General features: G+C 39.5%; 1 protein-coding gene across 2 annotated transcripts in view; it reads right to left on the bottom strand.

Annotated features, from left to right (window-relative positions):
- Positions 1-19,566, bottom strand: part of NELL1 (neural EGFL like 1) — a 316,106-nt gene that overhangs the window by 69,662 nt on the left and 226,878 nt on the right. For both annotated transcript variants that reach the window (XM_066551385.1, XM_066551386.1), the window contains exon 15: positions 6,335-6,430. In XM_066551385.1, coding sequence (XP_066407482.1) covers positions 6,335-6,430 — 96 coding nt within the window. The remainder of the gene's footprint in view (positions 1-6,334; positions 6,431-19,566) is intronic.

The following is a 19,566-nucleotide window of genomic DNA, read 5'->3' as shown; positions in this document are numbered from 1 at the left end:
ACCTCCTGATTCCCATGATATGACATCACATACTGAAGATGTAAGCACAGCAACATTTCATTACACACCTGTGAAATCAGTGAGGTGCTGAAGAATCCATATATAACTTCCACAACACAGCAAGTCTTGATTTACTTACTTGCAATATAATTAATAGAATTCAAAGCACATTTCTCAGCCATGGTACATACTGAAATATTATCTCTCACCCCAATATTCGACAATTCTTTGCAGGCTCAGCCCAAAACAACATGAAAAAATAACCGTAGTAATTATCACATCCTGACACTCTGCTGCCATATCTTACCCTTGCTCCTGTTTATAATCAGCAGATAATTCTTTGACATCTCTCTTTCATTCTATGTGATGTGAGAGCATATTTTTCAGTGCTTTGCAAAGACTAAACACACATGTACTGCTATCACAGATCCATCCACCTCCATGAGCTCCAGCCCACACAAAGCTCTTCTAATGCCCCAGAAACATACTCCCATTTATTGTGTACCACTTCAGACAGCAGCTGTCACAAGACAGGGGAGAAAAGATATGGTGTGCTTGTTTTTATTCTGTTTTGGAGGCAATGCTCTCTCATTGCCAAAAGCCCTCCTGCAGCCCCTGGAAAAATACTGCACTTTCTTTTCCATGCCCCTAGTTGGGAGCCCACTGCTTCAAACCCTTTTGCAGTTTCCAGCTCATCACCCGAAATGATAATTTTTACAGAAAGACACTGTAAACAAGTCCCACCACTGGTCAGATCCCAGAGTGTTCAGATGCATCTCTTAGACCCACTCACAGGACTCCAGCACATGCAGGCAGGTGTTCAAGGAATGCCTACAATTTCCAGGCATTCAATCATCTGTTTACTCCTGCCTTTGACATCATGGGTTGTCCTGTCTATCCCATCCTCACCAGTAGTGACTACCACTCCACAAATACAGAATAACTGTGAACCTGTCCACAAAACCAGCATTAAAACTCCACTGACCTGTCACCCATCCACAGACAGAAAAAAGCAGCTCAATGAATTACCCAGAGTTTTTCTGTTTTAAAGGTTGTAAAAAGATGAGATGGATGCAAAATTGGGGCACTTGAGTTCATGCTGCCAGCAATTCTCACAGAGTATATTTGCACTCCTCTCTGCACATCAAAATGTCTCTCAGAGGCTTTTAACAGGGATCCCTGCCAAGGATGCACCTGGGTTCAAGCCCACAGTGTTACACACAGTTACAGATGCCTATCTCCAGCTCAGCCACCATGCTGCAATCATACAGCAAAGTCACTAAAAATTCCAGCAGCAAAGGTTTCCAACACAAGTATCACAACTGTGTTAAATACGATCAAATGGTAATGATCACAGAGCTCACAGATTTCAGCCCTGGCAAAAGAACGCAAAATGAACAAAAAAGAACTGATTAGAAGATAAAATCAGATCCTAAATATTACAAAAATTCAGTTAGAAGCATCAAGCACATACTTGAAGAAACAGCATTATAAAGAATGGATAGAGAAAGGAATTACTTGACAGTATTTGTGAATATCAATTTGCAGTTCACCTTCAAAAAGGAAAGGTAGCCCCACAACTGTTATGATGATTTCTCACGTCAACCAAAGCAAATGGCAAGAGGTAATTCTTCTTAGCAGCATCCTGAATTATGTATCTGTACATAAGCCTTAAATGTGTATTTTAATTTCACCTCAGTAAATTACTGGTATAAATCCTACCCTTCTCAAATATCTCTGAATTTTTAATTAACTTAATATCATCATTTCAACCAGGCAGTCAGAAACTATGAGTAACATATGATTCATACTCAGAAGTAAACACACCTGCTTTTCAACAACATCTCTAATTACTGGCTCATTTTACCCTTTACATGGCATTGAAGCCAATTTGGGTCATACTGTTTTTAGCTGGTGACGAGTCCTTTCAGCTCACAAATAATGTATAAGATGTTGCTGTGTTGTCAGTTTGAAGGACATTTTCAAATGCACTGTGGCAAATTTAATACATGACCAAAACACATCACTTTACTTCTGATACGCCTCACTTCACTACGAGCTTCCACCAGACAAGGCTTTGCCAAGAACATTTAGGCTTTGATTTGAATCGTTGCTCCACCACTTTATTGTCTTAGGTCTGTGTCATAATGATTGAGGGAGTGAGACTATATACTAAATAAAAAAAAGTGCTTATTTCTAATGTTAAAGATAACAGGAGAACAAACAGACATGGGGTTAAAATACTTAGTGTGCAAACCCAGGGCACTGGGAATATTTCTCTGTCTGCTCTGGGGTGCCCTGACCCCCAGGGCAGCACTGACTCTGACCCTCATTCATGGAGGAAGTTTCCCAGACTTCAGGACAGACTGGAATCCACGAAAGTGTGAAATAGATTATAGAGAGCAGTGTGGGTGCATCACTGGGTGAGAAAATGAGGTTTTGGGGTTTTTAGCATGTTGTGGATGGCAGCAAGATGGAGGGCACAGGGTGTCATCCTGGTTTTTTTCTTCATGCTTCTTCTTCCTTCTTCTGCATGGGTTTGGGTGGCATTTTGTAATTGGGCAGAAAAGTTCCCATTGCAGCTCTTTGGGATCAGTTATTAGGTTAAAAGGGAAAATAATCCAGGTGTCAGTTCTTAATTGGATAGTTTAGTCTTAAAAGACTTTGGAACAAGAGTTTGTTGGCCATTTGTGCCTTCTAATTGAAAGCTGCTGAACTCACAGTAGTGAGACTGTTTTACTGATCAGAAATAATAAACACCTGAGTCTGAATTACTGTCTCAAGTGCCTTCAATCCAGACCCAGAGAAACCCACAGCTGGTACCCCCACAACTTAGGTGTCCTTTGGGAGACAATGAAGAAAGCCTTTCCTGAACTGCCTCTTGCTCCTGAAAGCACTATGTCTGTTAGGGGTAATCAGTGAAGCAAAAGGAGCCCTGCTTCAAAGGTGGCTCATCACCTCTCTACTCTGATGTCATGGTTTGAGGCTGGTGCAATGCCAGTGCCCCCATGAAAATACATTCTCCCTGGTGTCTGCTGTGAGATGGGACCAGGAATAGAGCAAAGCAGGCTCCAGCTTAGGAATAGAAGGGAAAAAAACTTTATTAACCTACAATATACAAAAGAAACACACAAAACTCAGCATGAAAACCTTCCAAACATTCCTCCTCCCCCCCAAGCAAGTTCCCAATGCATCACAGTAAGACAAAACCTTGGACTCTCAATTCAGTTACCACCCCTCAGATCACCAGCTCTCAGTCCATCACCACCCTTTAGATAATCAATTCTCAGCTCATCAAGGAGAGAGGAGTCCCTCTTGTGCCATAGGCTTCCCCTGGAAACACAGTTGAGACTCGTGTGTTTCCTGTCACACGTGGCACCACCCAGAGATCATTTACCATCGTGACATCTTCCTTCCATGCCCAGTGCTCTCACCACTGCACATGGACCAGAGCTGCTTCTAGGGTTGTGCTTTTAACGCTGCTTTGCCCAGTTCCAAAAAGAGCACAGTCTCTCACCTTCGGGACACCTGTCCCCCCCCAAATTCAACCCCTGGGGCTGAGGGGTCTCAACACTGAACTCTCTTGTCTCTGAGGCATTGCCTCCCCCTAAATGCAGTCTCTGTGTCACAGGAAAAATGGTTCTGTCCATGGCTATACAACAAAAGTCCAGCCAAAGGGCACTCCATCATCTCCTCCCACCTATAATTCTTCTCAACTTCTCTCGGACATTTTTCACTTGCACAAGCTTTCATCACACTTGCTAATTTCCTGCTATTCATCCCTATCTCTCTTCTCATTCAGGAGGAGGATCAGCATTTGTAAGGTTTCCATCATCCAAGAAAAGGGTTAAAAATCTCAGGCTCTGCCTGTCCAGAACTCCCAAGGCTGCCCTGCTGGGCACCTCCTCGCCGCACCCCCTCCTCCTTCTCGCCAGCCCCGCTATCCAATTTCAAGGTGGCACAGGCACAGACACTCTCTCTCTCTCTCCCTCTCTCTCTAGGGGGGCTGCCTGCTGCCTCTCAGTGCTCCTCCACCCTTCCATCCTGCAGGGGCCTTCACCTCCCCTGTCTGTCCAAGGCCCGGCCTACCCGGCCCAGGCCTACCCGGCCGCATGGCTTCCCCTCCCCTGCCCAGCCACAGCAGCCGGGCAGGGCAGCTCTGAACCTTTCCCTCACTGGAACCAAGAGAGAATTCCCCTGGGAGTTCTCTGCTTTTAACCCCTGTGTTCTCAGAGGCATATCCATGTCCCCAGTGGCCACACCAGGTGCCAATATTCAAATCTGAGCACTGACTGTTTTGACCACAGCATCCCATAAAACTCACTTCCTCTCAAACCACGACATCTGAGCATTTAGTCTGGCCAGGACGTGCACCTTCAGAAGGCTGGAGCTGTTCTCACAGATCTGATGTGCACTTAGCCACTGAAACATGCATATAACAGAAGATGTATCTGCTGAAGTTTTTAAACTCTCCAACACAACTAAAATGTGACAATTCTCATACACCAAGCCCTGTTCATTCTCAAACCAGCCTGTATGTCAGATTTCTCAAAGTTAGCATCATTATCTTGATTTGTAGCGTACTAGTAAACCCTATACATCTTCAAAGAAAAAAATGAACTGCCTTCTGGTTCAGGTTGTATAGATTTTATTCACAGAAGCTATCGCCTTCTGACATCTACCTCTAAATTGTTTGATGGAATGAGAGTACCATACCTGCCATGCTTCCTTTGCCTGGTGTGCTAACTCATATTGTAGATCAAAACAATACAAAAGCTATGAAAAACACAGGAGTCAAAAATGGTTATGTCCTCCATTTATCAATTTTAAACCATCACTTCAACAGTTTAGAGAATCTGTGCTCTAGATATGAAGATCCCTTTACATCTCTAAGAAAAAAGAATGTTTTGAGACTCTTGGGTGAAGGAATCACAGGCAGAGGGGCTGAAATGTGGCCTGGGTGGGCAGGACCCCTTTGGGCAGTGCTGGTAGTTCCATATATTGCATACACAGAACACATCTCCAGCATCCTGCATCCCTCTGGGTGTGCTGATGCCTCTGAGCAGCAGATGTTTGAGGAAGGAATGAGCAAATTACACATGGGTTAGCAGCAGGAAGGATTAGCAGCAGGGCAGACAAGGCTCTGAGGTGGGAATGCCTTGCATTTCTTCCCCGTGATACTGCCAGGACTTCCTGCTGGATGGCAGGAGACTTGGGAGGGCTTTTCCTATTTAAAACAAGGCTACAGGCAAAAATAATTAAGTACTCAGATTTATTCTGGATGAGATGAAAATATTAATGTCCTAGTTCATTCTTAAATAATCATAAACAATGCTGACAATTAGAAACTATGGGCTTTTAGTGTACACTGATGGACTACATCCACAGAAGTATTTAGCAGTTTGCTGAAACTATTTGAAGCAGATTTATTGACAACTGGGCTTAATAAACACACAAATTACTGCACAATCTCTGGGTTACAAGTGGTTCCACTAATTCAACTGTGACAGCTATTTTTCTGTTTTCATTTATTTCTTCCTTAAAAAAAAGTCACCAATTATGATCTCCTCCACACTACAGTAACAATCCACTTCATATCCAAAAATAAATACATGGGTAAACAGTTGTTAACAAACGTGCAGTGCAAAAAAACCTCCCATCATTGAGTTAAGTAATATATAACCTCAATAAATACAAACCAAAATAAAATCCCAAATCTGCAAAATAAAGAAAATAAGAAGAGTCCTATATGGAGTTTGGTAAGATCCCTTTCTCATTTAAGGTAGACAAGGAACCAGCTCTTTTTGCAACAAACTGAAAGGTAGAACTGTGAAGCTGTCAGAAGCAGATTTTGAAAAAGAAAAATCTGGGAACAGGCAAAAATCTAATCATGACTAGTGAGATATCTTTGAATAGGCTGTGATTCTATAAAAACTGTGACTTAGAAACAAATCAAATATTAATAATTCAATAACTTGAAGTGAAAAGCAATCATCTGAATTCTGGTCTAATTTGCACAACAAATTTAGTAGAAGCAGAAGGAAACCTTGAGCTTGCACCACAGGAAACTGGTGGAGCAAACATTTTTCATTTGATGTCCCTTCTAATTAACTAAAAGTGCATGCTAGAAGCAAAAGCAGATGCATCCCTGATAAAATTCAACATGGAAAGTTTCAGACAAGACAAACTTTCAGTGCAGAAAAGGCAGAAATGGAACAGTTATATCTTCACTGGAGAGAAAACATCAAGCAGAATGAAAGAAGAGAAAGGAATTACTTCTTCCACATACCATACTTTTCATTACCAAAGAAGGTGTTTTTCAGTAAAGCTTTACCTTTCTCACAGTGACTTCCAGTGAATCCAGAAGGGCAGAGACATTTGTTAGGAGCTACACAAGTTCCACCATATCTGCACCCTTCTTCACAGAATGCTGCAAGATAAAAGGAGTATGTGGGTAATACTTCATTTTTTTAAAACATACATTTGAAGGATAATTAGAAAAACATCTACGTTCTAAGCAATTAACAGAATTTAGCATATTTAAATTCAGTCCACCTGCAAACACAGAGAGAAGCAACTCACTAAAATAACAAGAGGAAAAATCTCAGATTACACCGTAGGCAAACAACCTCACCAATAAAAGATTAGTAACCATCTGGAAAAAGAAGAGAGGAAAAAAATACATCATGTGGTTTTAATGGGGCTGATCATCTTTCCATTATATTGAATATGCAGATGACAATTAAAATGCTCTGCTAATCCATAGAAGACAGGTAGGTTGGATGGTGTCAAATACTGTGTTCCTCACTTCTATCAAATACTTCACTGAAATGTCTGTAAACACATAATAGTTTGCTTTTTAATTTTTTATTGTAAGGGGTAAAGTATGTTTTGTAGAATTAAGAAAGGGGAGAGGAGGGGAGGGGAGGGGAGGGGAGAGGGGAGAAGAGAAAAGAGAAAAGAGAAGAGAGAAGAGAAAAGAGAAGAGAAAAGAGAAGAGAAAAGAGAAGAGAAGAGAAGAGAAGAGAAGAGAAGAGAAGAGAAGAGAAGAGAAGAGAAGAGAAGAGAAGAGAAGAGAAGAGAAGAGAAGAGAAGAGAAGAGAAGAGAAGAGAAGAGAAGAGAAGAGAAGAGAAGAGAAGAGAAGAGAGGAGAGGAGAGGAGAGGAGAGGAGAGGAGAGGAGAGGAGAGGAGAGGAGAGGAGAGGAGAGGAGAGGAGAGGAGAGGAGAGGAGAGGAGAAGAGAGGAGAAGAGAGGAGAAGAGAGGAGAAGAGAAGAGAAGAGAAGAGAAGAGAAGAGAAGAGAAGAGAAGAGAAGAGAAGAGAAGAGAAGAGAAGAGAAGAGAAGAGAAGAGAAGAGAAGAGAAGAGAAGAGAAGAGAAGAGAAGAGAAGAGAAGAGAAGAGAAGAGGCATCAGGACACTTCTGTACTTTGCACTGGTACCCTGAGTAGGACCCTTGCTACAGCTCAGAGCAGCCCCTACCCCTGACTCACTCTCTCCCCCTCAACATTGAACTTCCCCAGTGACTGAGTGGGTTTGACTGCACTTTTGAGAGAAGTTACAATTAATATTTAAACAGCAGCTCTCTGCATCTAAGCTAATAACAGATTTGCAAAGTGTTTCCTGCAAGCTAAAATCACAGATGGAGTGTTGGCAAAGAGATGTTACAAATGCTATGAAAAGGCTTAAAGTGCTAAATAACAGAAGAAATGTTTAAGATTTATTTTCCACTACACTAAAAAGAAAAATAAAGTGAATAGTTTTCTAGGCATTAAAAAGAACCTTTTGCAGTTGTTAACCACTTAGAGGCAAAACCCCACATCATTGTATCTCATGACTGAACTGACAGACACATCTGCCTCACTGTAAATATGTAATTCATAGCATGCCATGCTGTTTTATGGAGGAGAAGAATACGAAAGGGTTTTAGACAAGATCACAGCAGAATATTGTAAGCACCCCTGGAGCAAGGCAGTGGTGTGGAGAAAGCACAGTCACACTTCCTCCCCATCAATGCACACACTCCATATGGGAATCTTCTAAAATATATCTATTTTGAAACCAGCCAATTTCTGAATGGGAAGAAGAGAAATATGGTGTAAGACTAGTTTGGGGTTTTTTTGCATATAAATATTTGTAAGAAAGTATAACTGTACAGAAAGCTGAAAGTACTGGTAAGAAACACAACTCAAAGTATACAAAAACCATGAGAATAAAAAAAAATTCCTTCAAGAGCTATTGAAATTGTGTTTAGTCTCAGCATTCGCAGAGAAGGTGCAAGTTAAGTTCCACATCTACATGGTTTAGTTTCAGAATTCTCAGAGAAGGTGCAAGTTAAATTCTACATCTACATGTTTTCTGGTTTGAAATTGTGAGTAAACAGAGACTTTTGTGAAGTAGTAATACATTTCTGCACAACATCAAAAGAAGCAGAATTTGTGGCAGAGCAGATATAAAGGAAAAGTAAAAAAAAAATGTTGGCAAAAAAGCTAATAGTTCACCCTTAACATATCCCTTATTACACTGGGAAAGAACCACATGGGGCTCTTGAAAGAATTCATAAAGGGGAAAAAAAGATGATGTTTTATTGCCAATAAAAATCATGCATGTCCACTGAAAGTTATTAGTGCTGCTAGGGACAGGTAGGTAAGAAAGCTTCAGTGAGAGCTCTCATGCACTTTCTTTGCCACCATAATGGATAGTACCAGCTTAGTACTGTGAAATATCTGCTTCTTACAGTAAATCCTGTTAGGAGGTCAGCAGAGTGAGGTGGCATTTTCTTCTGTTCTCTTAAAAAGATTTCTAGCAGGGAAAGATGATGTGACAGGGCTGGTGATGTAAAAGGTTCCCCTTAGAACCTGTCTGTTGTGTCAGTGCAGCAGCCAGACTGACAGCCACAGGCACAGCCAGGTGTGCCATTCACATCTGGGGGAAAGGCTGGCATGGGCCAGAACTCCATCCTTCCATTCATTCCCACAGCTGTACCTCCTATATGCTTATTTGTCACTGACATTTTCTGAAAAATCCTTCCGCTTGGATTTTTCTCCTGAGAAGCCTCAGAAAAGAAATGTAAACAATGATTATCTGCTGGCTGTGGAATGTGGTCTGGGGATGGTTTACCAACAGGTGCATCTTTGATTGGTGCCATGGGAATTGTTTTTAATTAATGGTCAGTCACAGCCAGCTGTGTTGGACTCTCTGTCACAAGATTTTATTATTCATTCCTTTCTAGCCTTCTGATGTGTCCCTTCTCTGTCTTTAGCTCTAATATATCATTTTCTTTTAATATAATATATATTGTATAATAATAAATCAGCCTTCTGAAACATGGAGTTAAGATTCTCATCTCTTCCCTCATCCTGGGAACCCTCAAACCACACCACACGTATTAAAATGTGCTAGCACTTACTTGTCAAGTAATTCCAAGTGTTACTGTCCTTTATATTTCCCATCTTAGCAACTTACATGGAAAAAAAACCAAAACCAAAATATTTGCTCCGGGACACCCTAAGGAACTTCTGCATACAGGCTGCTGGGAGAAAGGCCTTTGTACTGCCCAGGAGTTACCCAGGCACCAGCTTGTTCCACAGATGTTGGAGGATGAAGCTGAGGAAGAAGCTGAGAAATAGCTGCAGGAGGAAAGAATCCAACTCTCCTTTTCAATTTCTGTAGATGCTGAGAGATCCTCTGCAACACAGACTAACTGTGCTTGTCTTTGTCACTCAGGCTTTGCTGGATTGATGGGATGTGCTTCATCCTCACATTTTTATGCAAGAGGAGAAAACCCCAAGGAAGAGTGCCAGCACTGTCGTGCTGTTTCCCAGATGGTTCTCGTACAAACCATCTCATTCCTGCATTGTAGAGGCTTGCAGGATATAGAACATCAAACCCACGACTCTCAGAACACAGTTAAAAAAATCACACTGAAGGCTACTGTCCTTAACTGCTAAAAAAGAGCTCACAGTCCAGCATGCAGTACTGATAGCACTACTCTGAATAATAAAAATCCTCAATACCTCTAATAATAAGTTTCAATTATATTTCAATATACAGTTCCAGTTGCTAGCAATTTTACCAAACTTCATTTATCTGAACTCTTTTCTCTAATAGTCCTGCCTCTGGCTGCTGCCTTTTAACACATTTTCTCAAAATTAATTCATTTCCAATAATGAGATTTTTTCCTTTACAGCATTAGCAGAAGAAATTAAGTAAAATCCTTACATCCCATCTGTACCTTTGCCTTATGGACAAGAGGACCCAACAGGGAGCTGCTCAGCAACTGAGGAGGAAACCAGCTGGAGTGCCCATGCTCTCCTGAAAATACTTGCACTGGGGCTTGTGCTTGCTTATATCTCATAGGGGCTTTTGGTACAGATTTCCACTGTGGTTTGGACCCCTCAAAATCAGGGGGGATGGAATTACCAGTACCACAGAACCAGATGTTCTAAATGTTGATTGGAGACTCCCTCCTACTCAAAGTTAACAGAAGAAAGACAAATCATGGCTAGATCAAATATTGCTAATGTATTCCCATAAGCTGGATCAAATATTGCTAATGTATTCCCATGAGTAGACCCTGTCTCTGAAATCATTTGCAGGCTGGAAACTTTGATAAAAAGGAGAGGGGTTACTGAATTTACCATAAAGGGTTTGTCAGGAAAATTAAGTGAAGATGCCATTAGGGTAAAGTCTACACAAGTAAACTTCTATTATTTAGAGGCTTATTCAGTATTCTGTATGTAAAAGAAGCAATCTGTTAATTTCAGGAGGCTTCTGCCAAAGTCAACAGATCTCTGTAATGCCAGCAGATTTCTTCCTCCAAAATAAAAGCCATTATTATATAAAGATCTTTCCTAAAGAGACATAATTTCTCTGTAGAGGAAGAATTTTATTTCTGATGCACAAGCTGCACTATTCTGGCTTTTTGTATGGCAGCACATTGCACAACCTCACTTGGCTGCCACAGAAAAGCAGATACTGCAGCACAGAACCCTCAAGTCGTGCAAATACCTCTCACTTTACAGTGTAATCCAGCAGATACTACAAAATATTTATACTTGAACATATAAAACTGTTTTTGTAAAAGAAAATAAATAAATAAAACCAAATAATTACCCAACAAATTTAAAGGAACATTACCTGACTATGAAGAGATACAAAGGTCACCTTCCCAAATACATATTATTTTTGATATACTAAATGCCTGTGAAGTTAAAAAATGGATGTTGAGGAAAGGCAAGGAAGGGGTCAGGCACAGACTGCCTGGGTAAACAAAAATATGCAGCGTTGGAAGAGAGACAGGCTGGTGTAACTATACAAGGAATTTGATAATCAGTTGATGGAAGGAGCAGAATTTCATTAGCTGATTGGATTTACTCAGACAAGTACACACAGGGGTGCATTGGTAACAATCCAGCTGTGTAAGCTGAATACCAGAACAGTCAGATGGTACCAGTTGCTCAGGTGGGTTTAGAGGACAGCTGGGAAAGTGAAGAGAAAGCACACATCTAAAATAAACCAAAAGAAGGGAGCAGTAGGGGCTCTGCTCTTTTTCTCTGTACTCAGGTGTGACACGATCATCTATAAAAGTGCAAAACTCATTTTGGTTCAGTGAGCTACATCCATTGGACACAGGGTGTGACTTATTTCACACACAGTCTGTCAAATGCCACTGGAGACCTTTCACAGCTGGCTGCAGTCAGAGAAGGACAAATCTGCCAGGAATGAACTTTGGCCAAAAGAATGGTCCTGGAAAATTTTCTTCCAACATGTTGAAGCATGAAAGGGAGTGTGGGTCAGTCTGGCACTCAGGATGCAAACACATCTGAGAGTGAAAGGCAAACTCAGCTGGGCAGCTCTCACTTTTGTGAGGGGCTTGCCACCCAATTTATGCTTCAGATTTGATGTGCAGTATGTAGGAGGGTTATGCAGTTTGGGAAGAGACTATAAATTTCAGATTTTCTATCAGCTAATCATAAAACTATTATTCCTGAATTATTTTAATAGAAATTTCACATACAAAAGATACTTTGCAAATGTAAATAGAGCAATTGCTGCTTAGTGTAGTCAAAATTCCAAGTCGTGGCAGTACAAAATGTGTAAGTGTATGAGAGCTAAATTTGAATAAAGATCAATGAATTCAGAATTTAAGTTAGGAGATGAGGGGTTTTCAAAGTGCTCAGAAAAGCATGAAAGAATTCCTTCAAATTTTGCAGGCAACACAGAGAAAGACAGAAAAAAGGGCAAAACATAAAAATTCCCTAGCAGGATTATGAATAAAATCTACATAAGGAAGAAATTATGTCAAACATAATAAGCATACACACATAATGTGTGTTAGTTTGTGTGTCCATGTATACCTTTGCATGCTACATAATATTTATTGAAGTGGTGAACTAATATTTTAGAGTTTGTCAGTAGGCTATTTCAGCTGATAAAGCAGTGAATCTTTTCAAGTTCCCAGTGTTCTGTCACACAGCACTTGCACAATAAAGATTTAGGTGAATTTGGAAGGCTGAGCATATCCCTCTGAAGGCTCTAAACTCTGAGCCCTTTCTTTACTGTGGTATGATGCTAAATTCTCTTGTTGCTCAGTGTTTTGCTTGACTGATATGTAATCAAGCTGTTGCCATTTGTAGGTGAGCAGCAGGCCATTCATCTGGATGCTTTCAGGGTGGGCTCAAGTGCTCTTTAGCTGGAAATGCTGAATTATTTTGAAAAATGAAACCTAAACTCCTGAAAATTAGTACAATGAATTACAGTGATAAACACGAATATTTTCCTTTGTACTACCCCATTAATGGAGCTTACTTTTGAATGGGCAAGTTACCCACCCTGATTAATACATTTTCACCTAAAATCTTTTCTAATGAACAAACAAGCTATATTTAATTAAATTAATTCAGAAGGCATATTGAATAGACAGAATCTTTCCCTTTTGCTCTCTTGGTAAAATGGCATCTATGAAACACTTATTAATGTCAACATTTATTTTATGGCTCTGAAGAAAGATATGTGACAATTTTGAAAAATTTATTTGAAAAAGATCAATAGAAGAAGTAAGGGACAAAAGCAATATAATAAAAATTGTCCTGTGATATATTATGCTTTTGAAAGCATCTCTCACATCCCCAGATAACTGTGCTAAATGAATATTCTTGTTGCCATTTTACTGCTCTGCTTCCTCAAGGCTAGACTCTTCAATATTTTTAGTGCACCATTTTAAGCCAACTGCAGCTGTCTCTCTAGCAACCTAATAATAAGCATGACAAAATAGGGCAGAATACTTCTTCCACAAACCAACCCAACATCATCTTTCAAAATTCAAGTCAACAGTTTAAACTGCAAAATCAAACTGAAATTTACTTTGAGAAATGACATGATACATGGTACTACTGCAGTTTTTCTTTGCATCACATAAATGTGCTTAGTGCACTTGCTGTTTGTTTTAACAAATGAGTGTAGAATAATTCATATTTACAAACATAACAGTTCCTTTAGAAATCAGTAATGCTTAAAGAATTCTAAGTTAAGGATAAAGAAGCATGTTCCAGAAGCACAACAGTGTGGCATTTACATTTTCTGAAAAATCCCTTTGCCCAGGATTTTTCTCCTGGGAAGCTGAGAAGCCTCAGAGAAAAAGGAAAACAATTTTTTATCTCATTTGCTTCTCCTGTGTTTTGCTCCTGTGGAATGTGTTTGGAGATTGTTTACCCACAGGTGATTGTTCCATTGCATTCTGCTGTGAGTTGTTTTCACTCTTTGGCCAATCAGGGCCAAGCTGTGTCAGGGCTCTGGAAAGTCATGAGTTTTCATTATTATCTTTTTAGCCTTCTGTAAGTATCCTTTCTGTATTCTTTAGTATAGTTTAGTATAGCATTCTTTAATATAATATAGTATTTAAATATAATAAATTATCATTCTGAGAACATGAGTCAGATTCATCATTCCTGCCTTCATTGGGGCACCCCACAAATACAGCAGAAGCATTTTCCCTTGCTTGATCTATTACCACAACTTTGTGAAGACCTTACCTCAAATTTCATTGAACTCACTGAAAAAAAACCTGAATTCAGTAACAGCACCTGCAATTGAGCTCTGCTTGGCCCTCGTACAGTATATGGAATATTCAGACAACATTAAAATAATTTTCCAGCAAATTACAGATCTTACAGATCTCTCATCCCAGAGTTCCAATCCATACAAGCACACTCTGTGGACATTCAGCAGAAGAACAGCTGGATTACCCCTAATATAACAGGAATACACTTTAAATTCCCTCTCCTCTCCTTGCCTTGCCCTGCAGTACTGACAGGCATCCTCACCAGTAAAACACAAGCCTGGTTACCAATGAGAAACATTCCCTCTCAGTGTGAGATTTACTCTATATTGCTAAATAAAAAATCTATCCAAGCACCCTCAAATAACCGTGTGTTATGAAAAACACTGGAATGTTCAATAAGCTATAACAAAAATGCCTACAATGTTAATAAAACATTGGATTGAGGTAATTCCTCTATATGAGAAACACTATCTTTTGAAATTGTAGAGGAAGTTTAAGAAAGCATTTTCAGTCACGGCTGGAAGTGAGGATGTTGACTGTGTGCAATCATAGCCTCTAAAGTCTCAAATTCAGCAATATTTTTTTAAGGTTGCTTGTACCTTATTGCAAACATAATTGAATCTGAAAAAAAAATCCCTTGTTTTGATAGCTGCACAAAAAGTGTAATAGCAAACCAAGGAATTATTGATAACATTTAACTATCTGAAGGTGACATTACTGGGAGGAATTGGATGAAAATGGGAAATAAAAGGGCAATGGGACTTTCAGGTCTGGATGAGGCATGTGTAAAGACAAGTAATTTACAAATCATTTATGAAGACATTAAGAGACTTTGACGTGTTTCTTTTTAAACAAGCACACTAAAATTCAGGTGTTCTCTCTCATTGTCTTGGTACTATACTTATACTGCAAGTAACAGCTACAGTGCTGTCTCTGAAAACATTTTCTAAAAGGCTTTTTCATCACCTTTCAAATCTCACTCATTCTGCCAAGATGATCCACTCAAAAAAAATTTTCCTTCTTCAAAACTGGATCCCATTGTATTGACCAGCACCAGAAGGACAGGAATTGTCAGTCCCAGAGATCAGAGTCCTCTGCTTACACAACAGGAAGGACTTCAGTAGGTGAAACTCTCAGAGCTCCCCCACAATACCCTCCAGCCCTCGCTCCTTATCAGGAGAGATGCCACGTTAGATAGAGACATTTCCCCATTAAGGAACAGAATTAACAGTTAATCTCAATTTACAGAATCTACCTTACCTTGCAGTCTCTAACAGATAGAGGTCTGAATTCACTAAAGGTGCTGCCAAGAAGGCAATCAGAGATGAAAAGCCCTGGATCCCACAGGCAATGCCCCAGGGCATTCTGTCTCAGCTCAGATCAAGTTATAAGGGAAAGAAAGAATAACAGAGAAAACAACGAGGGGTTGGAGAGGTGGAAGAAGAGAGATTCAAGCACAGTGCTAAAACATATCACACTAAATAATGAATTGTCCCATATAGGTCTGGATAACTTTTGCACTTCTACCTCTTCTGACTTTTGCAATTGATGAAAAGAGAATGCAAAATAACCATGAACTGGATCAAAAAGAGAATGAAAATAACCATTAACTGGAGACAATTTATCTCAGTTCCTATCTGCACTTCTAAAGATAAACGTTTTCAGTAGCTAAAGTATTACCACAATAGCAGATTCTTCTCAAAACTTACAAAAGTATACTTTTAGTAATTATTTTAATTTTCCCAGTGGCAAAAGACATGTTCATCTCAATATCAGGATTCACCTGATATAATCTTACCAAATTAGTTTTATCCATTAGAAAATAGACCAAACTTGGATATTTTGTCTTCTCAAAGAGACACCAGATTTTTTCAATAGCAAAAAAAGAAGCCCTGAAGAGTGATATTGTACTCATAATTCCAGAGAAATTTCAGTTAAAAGCAGAGATTGCTTTTGCTCAAGCTTGTGTGACAGCAGGTGTTATACACATCACCATCAGCTTTATAATCATCATAATATGTTGCTTTTAAATAAATCCTTTCATCTCAAGCCTTTATACATTATGAACAATTAAACTTTACAACCCCCCAGTGAGGAAGATGCATTAAGAGCCTGAACCTGCCAGGCACTTCTACAGAACAGAGTTAACTACAGAAATATAATTTAATAAAGAATGCATTTAACAAGTAAGAGCAGAAAAGCAAATATAATCTTTGTGTATATAATCTTTGAATCAGCCAAGAGCATTTCAGAACCCCAAGGGGCCACCCTCTCTGCTAGTGTCAATTAGTAATCTATACCAATTTACAGAGAGTCTAAGAATTTACCCTCTAAATTCTTGGAACTACAAGACTCCAAGGAGTGCCTCACTGTCACTGCTTGTAAGACCATACTGCTGACTTGTGTCTTTGCATGCACATGTCATCATGCAAATATTTCAGCTGATACCTAGAAAACATGCATAACTTTGACCTGATTTTGCCACCTATTCCCTGTCTCCATTTCTATTTTTCTGTAGAGAACTGAGTAGTAACATGTCAGGGAACAGCAAACCAGCATTGGAAAATGATGTACAGATCCCTGGTTGCTTTTTACAGAGCAGTGACACCTTGGTCACCAATCTGACTTCAATGATTCTGCATTGTGACCGTGTTCACAGGGGTCTTAGGATAAGGGAAGAGATGAGGATCTGACTCCGTGTTTCAGAAGGCTGATTTATTAATTTAAGATATATTAAAACTATACTAAAAGAAAAGAAGAAAGGATTTCATCAGAAGCCTGGCTAAGAATAGAAATAGAAAGAATGAATAACAAAGGCTTGTGACTGGGACAGAGAGTCTGAGCCAGCTGACTGTGATTGGCCATTAATTAGAAACAACCACATGAGCCCAATCCCAGATGCACCTGTTGCATTCCACAGCAGCAGATAACCATTGGTTACATTCTGTCCCTGAGGTCTCTCAGCTTCTCAGGAGAAAAAAATCCTAAGGAAAGGCTTTTTCATAAAATATCATGGCTACACTGCATCAGTGCACTCTCTATTTTGCCACAGAGGCTCCAGCACAATGTCTTGTACTTCACAAAACTGAAGTTATGAGAAATCTCTACAGCTAGCTCAAGCATGCCTTTAGACTGGATAAACTGGGGAAAATTTCTTCACTAAAAGGGTTGTCAAGCATTACACTGGCTGCCCAGGGCAGTGGTGCAGTCACCATCCCTAGAGGTACTGGAAGGACACGGGGATGTGGCACCTGGGGACATTGTAAGGATCTTGTAAGGATCTTGTAAGTCTTTTCCAACTTTATAAATTTTGTGATTCTACCAGAGGTGCTGGAACTTTCCAGAAGCACATACTCAAAGCTTGGGGTGTCTGGCCAAAATTTTGTTTCCTGACACATGCAAAACACTCCAGCTAGTGTTTGTTTGCCTCCCAAACTGATAATGGCACTTCAGGAGCACCAGGGGACAGATGCTGCCTAGGTTTTTTTAGTACTTTGGAATCATTTAGGATGATATAGTTCAACATCAATTTGAAATACCTTTCTTATGCATTAGTCTCCTAACAGTACACAGTTTGGTCTCAGTGTAGGAAAAATAAAGCACCATAAAAGACAGCTGTAATCCTTCCATAAAGTACAGTGTGCCTTCCTAATGGAATATGATTTCAAAACAGATTTCCAGTTCTACCTTCTTAGGGGATCTCATTACAATGTTTAGTTTGTGAAAACAGACTATAGGAATACTCCCTATATATCTTGGTAATGCAGCATTTAATTTTATGGTGCATAAAACGCATTTCTCTTAACAGATGTATCCATTCCCTGATATCATGACTAAACTGCTTCATATCCATAAACGCTGTGTGGGGAACTAGCAAAGCTATGGCATTTATCTTTGTTGTTGTGGCACACACTTCTGCTTGGTTCTAACATCCTGCTCCCCTGAAGAACAACAAATTTAGTTCTGAATGCTCTTAAGAGATTTGATCACATGCATGCCATATATATTCTTACATATATTTTTTGATTATGCACACAAAGTGTCCCAGCTATGCATTCTAAAGTCTGTAAGAATTACAAGACTGTTTGTAGATAAGAAATTACTAAAAAAAAAAAAAAAAATTAAAAAAAAATTGGTATTTTCTGGGATCCCCCATCATGAAGAGGAAAGATGAATCTGCCTCCATGTTCTTGGAAGGCTTATATTATATTATATTATATTATACTAAAACTATACTATAGAATAGAGAAAGGCTACTGACAGAACACTACAAAGAATGATACTGAGAACTCGTGACTGCTTCCAGAGTCTGATACAGCTTGGCACTGATTGGTCATTAAGTCAAAACAATTCACAGGTTGGATAAACAATCTCCACCCACATTCCAAAGCTGCAAAACACTGGAGAAGCAAATAAGATAATTATTGTTTTTCTTTTTCTCTGAGGCTTCTCAGCTTCCCAGGAGAAGAAATCATGGCAGAGGGATTTTTCAGAAAATAGGACTGTGACAAATAATTTTTTTAAAGTGCAATATCAAGAAATTTTCCACAAAATGAAATTCAGCCTTTAGCCTGTCAGAGGTTAGCCCTTTTCCCAAATCATATTTAAACATCCCATTTAATTGTGTTCTGTCAAAAAAAAATAGATTTTGCTTTGTATTGAAAAATTTTAGGATGGAGAAACAAAATTGCAATATTCCTTAATTAATACAGAGAAAACCGTGGGCGTACATTTCACAGCAACCTCTGCACAGATCCTGCAGACAACCTACAAACAATACAGGCCAAGAAGTGATCTGGAAGAAGAGATAGGGACAGTGCTATGACCTGATTTGTGGAAATTCTTCCCTGTGTAAGTTGTGATATGAAATAAGGTAAGATTCCTTTGATTGTTAGCTTTCTCCAATTGCCTGCTATGACTGGCCTTGGCAAAGGAGAGTGAGGTTTTTCTTAATATCTGTATATGCATGTTTCTGTTCTCAATATCTTCAGACTGAGACTTTCTGCAATCTGGTAACAGCAGCTATGGCAGATGATGAGCACCTGACTTTATAAAACACAGTTTTAATGCCCCAGTCCTGCCCTCTGATGCAGCTTACTTAATGCATCTGTGAGTGGTTTTACTAAATCTTCTAAAAATAGCTTCCAAAAACATACTATTTGAATCTGCAAGTATCCTCTTCTAAGAAAAAGCAAATGAGCTCCACAGATTGCATGTTCTTTGTTCTTTGAAATAAGTTACAAATCATAGGAGTGACTTCTGTGAGAAGTAACTTTTCTGAAAAAGTTGGGTTCAAGCATAAACAGAGAGCTACAGAGGAAATATCCGAAGACCAAATTAAAATTATTAAATTGAAGGGTTGATGCAAAGGCATCTCAACTATTTCAGCACCATGAGCAACCAGGATCTGGACTAGAAAGGAAACTGCTTCAGGCCATGTTTATTTTATCTGTCAAGTATAACCTATGGTAAATGAGAATGTTCTTTGCAGTGCAATGGCGCATTG

This window comes from Molothrus aeneus, chromosome 6 (genome assembly GCF_037042795.1).
Source record: "Molothrus aeneus isolate 106 chromosome 6, BPBGC_Maene_1.0, whole genome shotgun sequence".
Taxonomy (NCBI): domain Eukaryota; kingdom Metazoa; phylum Chordata; class Aves; order Passeriformes; family Icteridae; genus Molothrus; species Molothrus aeneus.
The sequence above is the reverse complement of the archived record's forward strand: the minus strand, read 5'-3'. Positions and strand labels throughout refer to the sequence as shown.